The following is a 12,983-nucleotide window of genomic DNA, read 5'->3' on the forward strand; positions in this document are numbered from 1 at the left end:
TCTGACATCCCCAATGACACCAATACAGTGATCAATGCTAATAAAAAGCACTGACTAATGGCACTGGGCAGGAAGGGGTTAACATGAGGGGCGATCGAAGGGTTAACTGTGTGCTGTGTGTTTCACTGTAGCACACTGCTATGCAGAGCCATACAAAGCAGTGTGCAGGAGCTGACAGAGGAGAGATATGTGTTGTTTATACACAGGTCTCTCTCCTGTCGGAGATACTCGGCGATCACCGGGTGGCGGCAAGTAATCATCCGCCAGGACTCGGTGAGGCTGCGAATGGTGGCGCTACCTGGAACTGCAAAATCCCATATACATATATATATATATATATATATATATATATATATATACACACATACATACACACACATGATTTGCGCACCCGTTCCGAGCTGTAGCAGTATTACATTGGTAAAGTCTGCCGAGTCAAACAATAACTAAGAAATACAAACTGTACCGGAAATGTTGGATATCTCTCCTTCTGGACACGGGGAACACTCATAGCAGCATTTATGTATGGAAGAGCCAAACTTTTTTCTGCTGCCGGGTAAACAGGGATCTGAGCATCGAGATACCGGAACCTGAAATCAGATATTATTATTATTATCATCATTATTATTATCATTTTTAAATGTAAATGTCCGTCATCCCTCAAGAGACTATACAATCTAAGTGTTACAAATAGGAATGAAGTTCAGGTTTGCTTCTAATATGGGTCAAAATCTGCATATCTGAGATCCTCTTGGGGGGCAGTATTTCGGGGTTTTCATTCATCTGGGGCATTCAGTCACGTTAAAAACTGGAGTTTTTCAGCTTTTTTTTAGAATTTTTGCATTAGAGTTTAGCAACGTTTTTCCGCATTTGCGTTTCTTACAAAAAAATGTTGGTGATCAAAAACACCGGTTTGCGATGTTTTACTGCATTTTGGCACATTTTTCAGTGTTACGGGGTTTTTACAGCTAAAAAACTCATTTAGAAACCCGCTAGTCCTGTTTTTTTTTCAGCCAAACAATGCTGATTCCAGTCTGTGTGTACGGACACATAGGATAACATGCTGGGGGGGTTACTGGCTGTAGAGAAAAACGTCAAAAGCCAAAAACAGCCGCTGTAAAAACGCCCCGTATGCAGGAGGACTTATGGCATGCTGATGGGACCTCTATTTTAGGTTAAACTGCTTTTTTAGTGCAAAGCTTCCCTTTAACCCCTTGACTCCGATGTCACACAAATACGTTGCTTCACAGAACTGGGCTGTTTTCCATGGGGCCGCATATTTGTGTACCTGTCTTTTTGCTGGGAGCGTGCAGCACGGCGTGCTCCCAGTCACAAAGACCTTGGTGTCACCAAGAGCCCCGGGTCCCATTCTAGCAATCGGGATACGGGACTCCCGATTCCGGGTCACATGATCACTGTTATAGCTTCTGATTGGCTATCACAGTGATCAGTCACTGTGCAGCTCGTCCCCCTTGTTTTTTTCCTTTCTCTATGAATGGTGGAGAAAGATACATTGTATCATTATATACATTCCATTATACATTGTATCATTATATACATTCCATTATACATTGTATCATTATATACATCCTATTATACATTGTATCATTATATACATCGCATTATACATTGTATCATTATATACATTCTATTATACATTGTATCATTATATACATCTCATTATACAGTGTATCATTATATACATCCTATTATACATTATATCATTATATACATTCCATTATACATTGTATCATTATATACATTCTATTATACATTGTATCATTATATGCATTCTATTATACAGTGCATCATTATATACATTCTATTATACATTGTATCATTATATGCATCCTATTATACATTGTATCATTATATACATTCCATTATACATTGTATCATTATATACATTCTATTATACATTGTATCATTATATGCATTCTATTATACAGTGCATCATTATATACATTCTATTATACATTGTATCATTATATGCATCCTATTATACATTGTATCATTATATACATCCTATTATACATTGTATCATTATATACATCCCATTATACATTGTATCATTATATACATCCTATTATACATTGAATCATTATATACATCCTATTATACATTGTATCATTATATACATTCCATTATACATTGTATCATTATACACATTCTATTATACAGTGTATCATTATATACATCCTATTATACATTGTATCATTATATACATCCTATTATACATTGTATCATTATATACATTCCATTATACATTGTATCATTATATACATCCTATTATACATTGAATCATTATATACATCCTATTATACATTGTATCATTATATACATTACATTATACATTGTATCATTATACACATTCTATTATACAGTGTATCATTATATACATTCTATTATACATTGTATCATTATATACATTCCATTATACATTATATCATTATATACATTTCATTATACATTGTATCATTATATACATTCTATTATACAGTGTATCATTATATACATTCTATTATACATTGTATCATTATATGCATCCTATTATACATTGTATCATTATATACATTTCATTATACATTGTATCATTATATACATTCTAGTATACGTTGTATCATTATATGCATTCAATTATGCATTGTATCATTATATACATTCTATTATACAGTGTATCATTATATACATTCTATTATACATTGTGTCATTATATACATCCTATTATACATTGTATCATTATATACATCCTATTATACATTGTATCATTATATACATTCCATTATACATTGTATCATTATATACATCCTATTATACATTGTATCATTATATACATTCTATTATACATTGTATCAGTATATGCATTTTATTATAATTGTATATTGTGTCCTCACTGCTCCCCTCACCCCTCTACGGCACCCACCACCTCCTCCTATTACTCCACTCTCCCACTGACCCGAACACCTCCACTATTAGTTTCTCACGCTCCTGCACATCCTGCTCCCATGCCACCTTTCTTACCCTTCTCCTCCTCCTAACTGCGGGGCACATCTCTCCGAATCCTGGCCCTCCACCACCTCCCTCACCCGCACAGCACCCTCCCGCCTCCACGTCCTACCGCAACCCCAGCAACTTAGTATCTGTCCCCCTGCTCCCTAAAATTTCCCCCCCATTTTCATGTGCACTCCTGAACGCCCGATCGGTGTGCAACAAGCTTACCGCCATCCACGACCTCTTTGTTTTCCGCTCCCTCAACCTCCTAGCGATTATGGAAACCTGGATCCAGGCCAGTGACTCTATCTCCCCTGCTGCACTCTCCTACGGAGGTCTCACCTGGACCCACTCACCCAGGCCTAACGGTCGTAAAGGTGGTGGGGTTGGTCTGCTCCTGTCACCGCTGAGCACCTTCCGAGTCCTCCCAAACCCCCCCTCCCTATCCTTCAAGGCCCACTGCGTCCGACTATTCTCCCCAACCCCCCTGAAGATTGCTGTGATATACCGGCCTCCTGGATCCATACCCCGCTTCCTGGATGACTTTTCCTCCTGGCTACCCTTCTTCCTCTCCTCTGAGCTACCCACCATCATCCTTGGGGATTTCAACATCCCTGTCAACCTCGACAACCGGACACATCCCATCTCCTCCACTTAACCTCCTCCTTTGCACTTGCACAGTGCATACAATCCACCACCCACTCCAACGGTAATATCCTTGATCTTGTCTTCTCCAACCGCTGCGCTCCCCACAACCTCACTAACACCCCCTTCCCTCTCTCTGACCACAACCTGATTACCTTCTCTATCTCCTCATCCTCCAACGCCTACCCCTCCAAATGTCACACTACTACCAGCCGTAACCTCCGCAACCTTAACCCTGCCCCCCTTCACTCTGTAGCTGATCAACTCCATGACAGCATCCTCCCCCTGTCCTGCCCTGACTTGGCTATGACTGCCTACAACAACGCTCTGTCAACAGCCCTTGACTCACTAGCGCCTTTAACCGCACGCAACATCAGACCCCGACCGCTCCAGCCCTGGCAGACTGATCACACCAAAACCCTCAAACGACACAGTCATGCCCTGGAGCGACTATGGTGCAAAACCAAATCCCAACAAGCCTTCACCCGATACAAATCTGCCTTCCACACCTACACCTCCTCCCTCCACGCAGCCAAACAAGCCTACTTCCTGACCCTCATCAAGACCCTCTTCTCCAATCCTCGCAGACTCTTCTCCTCCTTCAACTCTCTACTCTCGCCACCCCCACCTCCACCCAGCACCTCACTCACTGCCCTTGAGATTGCCAATCACTTCAAAAACAAGATTGACGCAATTCGCAAGGACATCGCCGCAGCTCACATGCCCTCTCAACCCGTCCCCTCTCACACAGCTACCCCCTCATCCCCCCTCTACCTTGACATAACCCGCAGGGACTTCGTCGCTGCTCAAACTCCCTCCAACCCCGTTCCCCCTCACTCAGCTATCCCCTCATCACCCCTCTCCCACGGCCCCACCACTCCTCTGACCTCCTCTTCCACCCCACCCTACATTCCTCATACTGAAGCCTCCCCAACACTCCGCACCTTTGACCTTACTACTATCGAGGAAGTCTCCAAGATCCTCTGATGCCCGCCTCACCACCTGCCCCCTCGACCCTATCCCCTCACAACTCCTACGACCTCCCTCCCCCTCCATCCTACGCTCCCTCACCCACATCTTTAATCTCTCCCTCTCCTCCGGGACTTTCCCCTCCCCTCTGAAACATGCACACATCACCCTCATACTTAAAAAGCCCTCCCTGGACCCCAATGACCCGAACAACCTCAGACCCATCTCCCTGCTCCCATTTACATCTAAACTCCTCGAGCGCCTAGTCTACACCTGCCTAAGCTCTCACCTCAATGTCAACAACCTCCTCGATCCCCTACAGTCCGGCTTCCGTCCCCTACACTCCACCGAAACTACCTTACTCAAACTCTCCAACGACCTGCTAACCGCCAAAGCTAATGGCCACTATTCAGTGCTCCTACTCCTTGACCTCTCTGCGGCCTTCAACACAGTCGACCACCCCCTGCTCCTCAAAAAACTACACTCCCTCGGCCTCAGAGATTCTGCTCTCTCCTGGCTCTCATCCTACCTGTCACAACGCTCTTTCAGCGTTACCTATAATGCCACCACCTCCCCCTCACTTCCCCTCTCTGTTGGGGTCCCTCAAGGTTCCGTCCTTGGGTCCCTTCTCTTCTCCATCTACACCTCCTCCCTTGGCCAACTCATACACTCTCAAGGCTTCAACTACCATCTCTATGCCGACGAATAGTCTCTGCCCGAATCACACACCTACTGAGCGACATATCAGACTGGATGTCGCTCCACTTCCTTAAACTGAACCTCTCCAAAACCAAGTTTCTTGTCTTCCCCCAAGCCCGGACACCACCCTCCATTGACTTCTCCATCACATCCAACAACGGCACCATCAAACCCGCCCCGCAGGCCGGAGTACTTGGTGTCATTCTGGACTCCAACCTATCCTTCCAGCCCCAAGTCCAATCTTTAACAAGCTCGTGCAGACTCCTCCTCTGCAACATCGCCAAAATCCGCACGTTCCTAACTCCAGAAACCACTAAACAGCTCATCCACTCCCTCATCATATCACGACTCGACTACTGCAACTCCCTCCTCACTGGCCTGCCTCGCCGCTGGCTATCTCCGCTTCAGTCGATCCTGAATACGGCTGTCTGACTCATTCACCTTTCCAACCACTCCATCTCCGCCACCCCCCTCTGCCAATCCCTCCACTGGCTTCCGATTGCGCAACGGATCAAATTCAAAATCCTAACACTGACGTACAAAGCCGTCCACCATACTGCCCCAAACTACATCAATGACCTAATATCCAAGTACCACCCAGCACGCACACTCTGCTCCTCACAAGACCTCCTTCTCTCTAGTTCCCTGGTCTCCTCCTCCCATGCCCGCCTCTAAGACTCCTCCAGGGTGTCACCCATCCTCTGGAACTCCCTGCCCCAACCCATCAGATTATCACCTACTCTCCTCTCCTTTAGGCGCACCCTGAAAACCCATCTCTTCAGGGAAGCCTACCCCACCCCCTGCTAACTTGCCAACCTCCTCCACTCTTCCTACCACCCCATCCCCCACAGCTATCTCCTCCTGCGCCACTATCCCCTCCCTCCTAGATTGTAAGCTCGAAAGAGCAGGGCCCTCGATCCCCTCATGTTTTGCATTATATTGGTATTGTTCTGTCACATGTTCTGTCCCCCTCTGTAATGTACAGCGCTGAGCGAACTATTGGCACTTTATAAATACTGTATAATAATAATAATTATAATAATAATAATTGACTGTCGGATTCGGGAAAGACTGAATGAGAAGACTAATGGGAAAATTCTGATATGCTCTGAAGTTGGGCCCTCTACGATTGTTGTCTCATCAGAATCGCCCACCAACCCAGCTAGGAGTAGCTTTTGGAGACCACAGAATTTACCCCTTACCCGAAGTCGAATTAGAGGTCCTCCGGGGGTATATAGACGAAAGCCTGGAAAAAGGGTTTATTCGGCCTTCTACATCACCAGCAGGAGCCAGCATCTTCTTTGTGGAGAAAAAGGATTGCACTTTGAGACCTTGTATAGACTACCGGGATCTAAACAAAATAACGGTCAAAAACCGTTACCCCCTTCCTCTGATCCCCAAATTTTTTCAAAGGCTACGAGGAACATGGTTTTTCTCAAAATTTGACCTGAGGGGCGCTTACAACCTAGTGAGAATTCGGGAAGGTGACGAATGGAAGACGGCCTTTTGAACCAGATTTGGGAATTTTTAATATCTGGTAATGCCTTTTGGTTTCTGTAATGCCCCAGCAACCTTCCAACACCTGGTAAATGATATATTTCAGGACTATCTGGATCTATTTTTAATTGTTTATCTGGACGAGATCCTGTTTTTTTCCTGTTCCATAGAAAGTCATTGAGATCACGTAAAAAAGACTCTAGATAGACTACGCCAGCATCATCTCTACGCAAAGGCCGAGAAATGAGAATTCAAGAAGCAATCAATCCAATTCCTTGGGCTTGTGATCACTTCTGAAGGCATCCCAAAAGGTGTCCGTCGTCTTAGAATGGCCCATTCCAGGAGATAGGAAAGCAGTGCAGTGCTTTATAGGGTTCACAAACTTCTATAGGAAATTTATCAAGGACTTCTCTGGAATCATCGCACCAGTGACACAGCTCACCAGGCAGCATATTCCCTTCAAGTGGACTCCTGAGGCCCAAATAGCCTTTGAGCAACTAAAAACCATGTTCACGACCGCCCCCATCCTGAACCATCCAGACCCTGCTCTAGCCTTTGTCCTTGAAGTAGATGCTTCAGAAAGCGCGGTACGAGCCATATTGTCACAAAGACAGGGACTCAAATCTCCTCTGCACCCAATCGCTTTCTTCTCCCGGAAATTAAGTGTTTCTGAAAGGAATTATGACATGGGAAACAGAGTTACTAGCCATCATGGCAGCATTGGAAGAATGGCACTACTTCCTGGAGGGAGCAGCCCATCCTATTCTTATTTTTACTGACCACAAAAACCTACAGTACCTGAGAACGGCAAAACGCCTCAGGCCACGACAAGCAAGATGGGCACTATTTTTCTCCCGCTTCGTCTTCCATCTGACTTACCGACCGGGATCAAAAAAATGGTAAACCCGATGCACTGTCCTGTATGTTTCCTGACCCAATTGTGCAGTCCGAACCAGACACAATTTTGCCAGCCAAGAACTTCTTACTTCTACAGACAGACCTTGTAATGCAGATAAAAGAAGCCGTGGATAATCATCCACCTCACATAAATATGCACCTGCATATATATTCCACAAGGAACAAATCTTTGTGCCCGAAGAACTTCAAACTCTTATTCTCCAGAGATGTCACGACCATCCCTTAGCAGGTCACTTTGGGATTCACAAGACTTCAGATTTAGTCTCTCGCTCTTTCCGATGGCCAAACACAGTTAAGGATTGCCAGGACTATGTGAGATCTTGCAGTCTGCCTGAGGAGTAAGTCTGATAAAGCCAAGACTTAGGGCCTGTTGGAATCCTTGCCCGTACCAGAAAAACTTTGGAGCATGATCTCCATGGACTTTATTGTTGAACTTCCCCCATCTGAGGGATTCACCACTATTTTTGTAGTAGTTGATCGCCTGTCCAAGATGGACTACTTCATTCCCTTGAAAGGGACTCCTTCCGCCACAGAAACTGCCTCCGCTTTCATTAAGGAGATCGTAAGGCTACATGGCTGTAAAATATCGTATTGTCTCGATATTTTGTTAACTTGTATTGATGAGAAAAGTCCAAATTAGAAAGTCCTTCCAACTCTTATATAAACTCAAAAAGATTATTTAATTATAATGTTGCATAAAATTAGAAATAATATATTGGAATACAGAATGTTTAAATAAAGTCCAAAAAGTATAGTTAAGTTCTTAATAATAAAATTGTATGTAATTGTGTGTGTATAATATGAAACTGTGTGTGTATGAGCAAGCTCCCTTCGCCTTGCTCCCAAATGAAACTGGGTTTAAAAAGTCTTTGTTCTGTTGTATAAAGAGCTCTAGCCCCCACCATCTCCTAAAAGTGGGTTGGTATTCTCGTGTAGTCCCACAAAGATAATTTACACCAACAGATGTATTAGAACAAAACCTCCAGTCTACTTCTCCTCCCCTTGGAGTCTGAATGTAACTTTAGAAGGTCTAGACAAAACTCCACTGACATTCCATCAATTAGGATAAATTAGATATATAACACACACACACACATATATATATATATATATATATATAATCTCCTAAAAGTAATCTTAAGATTTATCTCATGTATAAATATCATAATCAAGAAATATTTCAGTATAAATCTTGTAAACCTAAAATGTATGAAATAGATTTTTACAATTCTCTAGTTAGTGAAACATAATCTCTTACATGGGGGAGGATGGGGGGAGGAATGGCTAATTACTACCACATTGCTTGAATGTAGAGAAAACCAAGATATATGTTCATATATGTATACACAGACTATATAAAGTCTTTTTAACGTACTTTTCCCAATCTAGAACAAATAGAAATATAATAACTCAATTATTCTATTAAGATCCAACTCATCCATACATATGTTAGTACTGTTAATAAGCAAATATTAGATATTAGGTTAAGGAAAGCTTCTAACAATGGCGTTCCCCTGAATATTGTGTCTGATCGAGGAGTGCAGGTCACATCCACATTTTGGAAAGCTCTGTGTGAGGCATTAGAGATCGAGTTACGCTTTTCCTCTGCTTATCACCCGCAGACAAATGGACAAACGGAAAGGACAAATCAACCTCTGGAGCAATATCTCCGATGCTTCTCCTCATATTCACAGGATGACTGGGCATCACTCCTTCCTTTAGCGGAATTTGCGTGTAATAATTCCAGCCATTCCACCACCAAGCAATCCCCCTTTTACTCTAACTATGGATACCATCCCTCCTTTCTTCCAGAAATACCAGTGGAGGCTGCTGTTCTGGCGGTACAAGAAAGGATGGAGTTCCTCAGGAGGAACGGCAAAGTGTTACAGAAAACAATTAATGAAGCTCAGGTGAGCAACTACAAATTTTTTGATAGAAAGAGAACGGGCAACTTGAAACTGAAACAAGGGGATAAAGTCTGGCTGTCCACGACTAATCTGAAATTAAGTTGTCCATCAAGGAAGCTTGGTCCAAGATACCTGGGACCATTTACCATCAAGAGAAGGGTTAACCCTGTGGCATTTGAATTGCAACTACCGGCTAACTTGAAGATTCACCCGGTATTCCACTGCTCTTTATTAAAACCACACATCCCAAGTGGGTTTCCCAACCGGAATTCGGAGCCACCTGCTCCACTGCTAGTTGAGGGAAATGAAGAGTACGAGGTTGAGGCTATCTTGATTTGTAGGAAGAGGGGCGGACAGACCCAGTTCCTCATAAAATGGAAGGGTTATGGACCAGAGGATAACTCCTGGGAACCGTCCACTAATGTCCATGCCTCACAGATAGTTCAAGCCTACCTCCATCGTCATCCTGAGAAACGAGCCCTAGTGGGCATCTGGAGGCTGCCCCTAAGGGGGGGGGCAATGTAAGGGATTTCCAGCAAGAATCACGATCGGGAACGCATACGCGCAAAGGAGATCCTGCAGAAGAATTTCCGGTTGTGCGCAGGCGTGCAGAAATGCACAATCACGCACATGCACGCACGAGTGCACATGCACGGCGAAGATTGGCACCAGACGGGCTTTTTAAGCCTCTGCTCAGATTCAGTGCTAACTGGTCTTCAGCTCCCCCACGTGTCCTGCTTGCTCCTGTTTGATTCCTTTGTTGCTGACTCGGCTTGTTCATGACCCGACTCTGATTACTCTCCTGCTCCTGGTTCCTGGTTCCTGACTTGGGCTCTGATCCTGACTTTGGCTTTTCCTTCTGATCCTGTACTGTGCTGCCTGACTGTTATGACCGCGGCTATCCTACGATTCCGCTCCAGTCCTGTGTCCTTGCTACCTACCTTGCTCTGCTATGCATCTGGCAAATCCACTGAACCTGCCTGGTTTATTTCTACGGTTCCCAAATCAGAGGATAGCCTGCCTACCAAGGTCATCATCTGCAAGAGTTGCAAGCAACAACCACTGGCGCTCTTGTCCCCTGGTCCCTAGACTCCCTCTGTTTCAACCTCAGCCGGGTCAGGGCTAGTGGCACAAGTGAGGACGACCTCGTCAATTCAGTCTCCCATCAGGTACGTGACAACAGCACAGTGATCCGACCAGGGAATTGGGAGGATGTCGGAGGCCAGTACTCGGTGGGGAAGAGCTAGCAGTCATAAAGATGTGATCTCTTCTTGAGAATGTCTTATGAGGGTGGGAATAGAAGGTATATTGGCGTTTCATGGGATTGAGTTCTCTCCATGTATCTATCATTGAGTAACATTGTAATATAGTTTAGAAGGTTTGTTTAGAGGTGACCAGAGGAGGGGGTTGAGGGGACTTATCTAGGAAGGGGTATATCGTGCAATTTGAATCCCCACAGACTAACAACGTGCCACGTTTGTGATTGCCGATAACTGATAATAGGTGGGAAAGAAATGGTAAGTGACCTTGGTTTGGGGCGTAATACGTGGTGATGGTGACTTCAAAGTCCAGAAGTTGCCCGGTGAGCAGGAGATAATGACCTTCAGGGTCTTTAATCTCAGTATGCAATGTGAAGGGCATCGCACGGTTGAAGGCAATGAGTACCCCTCTACGTTTGGTAGTGGCGGAGGCTGTGTAGACCTGTGGGTAGCGGGGGCCAAAGAATTTTGGAGTGGAGGTAGGAGTATATTGCGTCTCCTGGAGGGCATTGTATGATGCGAATGAGCGGGAATGCCTTGTTGCGCTTCTGCAGTATGTTAAGACCCTGAACATTCAGGGTGAGAATGTTTAGGGAACCCATGGGGAGAGCGTGTGGTGATTCAGATAATAGAGTGGTACCAGCTGAGAGAGAATCTGGCAGTCTAGATGTAAGATTGTTGTGTGGGAGAAGGAGTTAGGCAAAGATGTGGAGTCATGTAGGGGAGAGGGGAGGAGGATAGGGCTAGGGAAGGGTATCAGGAGAGGGTTATAGGGGGCCATAATTAGGCAAAGAAGTGGTCCCTGGGATCACCCAGGACTCGGGTGGTCTGGGGAGCGGTAATAGCCCAAGTAGTATCAAAAATGCGATACCAAAGGGGCTAGTGGTGAGTGTGCAGTTACGCTGGTCGTGGGGAAGACAGCATATAAACATGAATGTAGTAGTGTAATCCTGGGGGGAGAAAGAACATCAGGATTGGCATACAGGAGAGTCAAGGGATCCTAGGGTCGGGTGGCATCGGTCATCCAGGTAGGTCTGCAGAGATGGGGGGTGAAATCTTCCATGCCGCCAGAACTGAGGATCCTATACATAAAATACAGGCATAATCGATTGAAGATTAAACCAACGAGTAATATATAAGGCACAAAAAGCTCTTAACGATAGAGGAGAGAGAGTAGGACGGCCCTTGATATACGGTGCAGCAAGAAATTTTCCTCAATACAGGTTATAACATTGTTTTAAGAAAAAAAGGGGGGAGAACAGAAGAAGAAGTCAGAAGGACAGTATGAGCCCTGGGGGCTAACATAAGGATACGGATACTTCGCATCTGCATTCAGGTGAGGGATGAGAGGAACAGACACCATGGGTGTCAACTACGAGGGTGGCGGAGTTCCACTTCGTTGAATGTAGGCTGTAAAGCGAGAGATGATTGATGAGATTTAGTCCATGGAATCTTGTGGAGATGGAGCAGGTGATGAAAAACGCCCTCATATGTGGGTGTTGAGTTGACTGTTGGTGAGGTGTGTCGGGTGAGATTTTTGCGGTGAGCATGATGCTGATCGTCAGAGGCGTAGCTCGGGGGGCAGGGGTGTACATATGTACCCGGGCACCAAGGTAAAGTGGCGCCAAAATGAGGTCACAAGATCACTGCAGCGGCTGCAGCAGACATGTCATCTGATACGTCTGCCATTTACAGTGAGCGGCCGGGAGAGGAGCGGAGAGGAGGGCAGTGAGCCGGGCATGTACCGGAGGGGACGAGGGGAGAGCCAAGCCGGGTGTTTAGTGCCATGGATAAAGGGGGGGCAATGTGATTGGGATGGGGGGTGTCTACATGGACCATATGAAGCGGGGGGGTGTCATGAGGTGGCTGTTCATCCCGGGCGCAAAATATCCTAGCTACGCCTCTGCTGATTGTCGTCTGGAGCTTTCTGATGGTGTTGTGTGAGGGTGCAGCTGGAGGTTCCTCAGGGTGTCTTGAAGCTCATCAGGGGTCTTGCAGATGTGGTCTAGGGCCTGGTACTGGAAACGTACTGCGAAGGGGAAGCACCATTTATACAGTATGTCATGCTGTTGAAGAGCTTGTAAATGTGGCTTCATGG

At 45.1% G+C, this 12,983-nt stretch overlaps 1 protein-coding gene across 1 annotated transcript in view; it reads right to left on the minus strand.

Annotated features, from left to right (window-relative positions):
• Positions 1–12,983, minus strand: part of LOC149457647 (vomeronasal type-2 receptor 26-like) — a 37,265-nt gene that overhangs the window by 11,767 nt on the left and 12,515 nt on the right. Inside the window, exon 3 of the mRNA XM_089683384.1 lies at positions 467–590. Coding sequence (XP_089539510.1) covers positions 467–590 — 124 coding nt within the window. The remainder of the gene's footprint in view (positions 1–466; positions 591–12,983) is intronic.

This window comes from Staurois parvus, unplaced genomic scaffold (assembly GCF_062004578.1).
Source record: "Staurois parvus isolate SC_StPar_1 unplaced genomic scaffold, SC_StPar_1.0 ptg000308l, whole genome shotgun sequence".
NCBI classification, from domain to species: Eukaryota; Metazoa; Chordata; class Amphibia; order Anura; family Ranidae; genus Staurois; species Staurois parvus.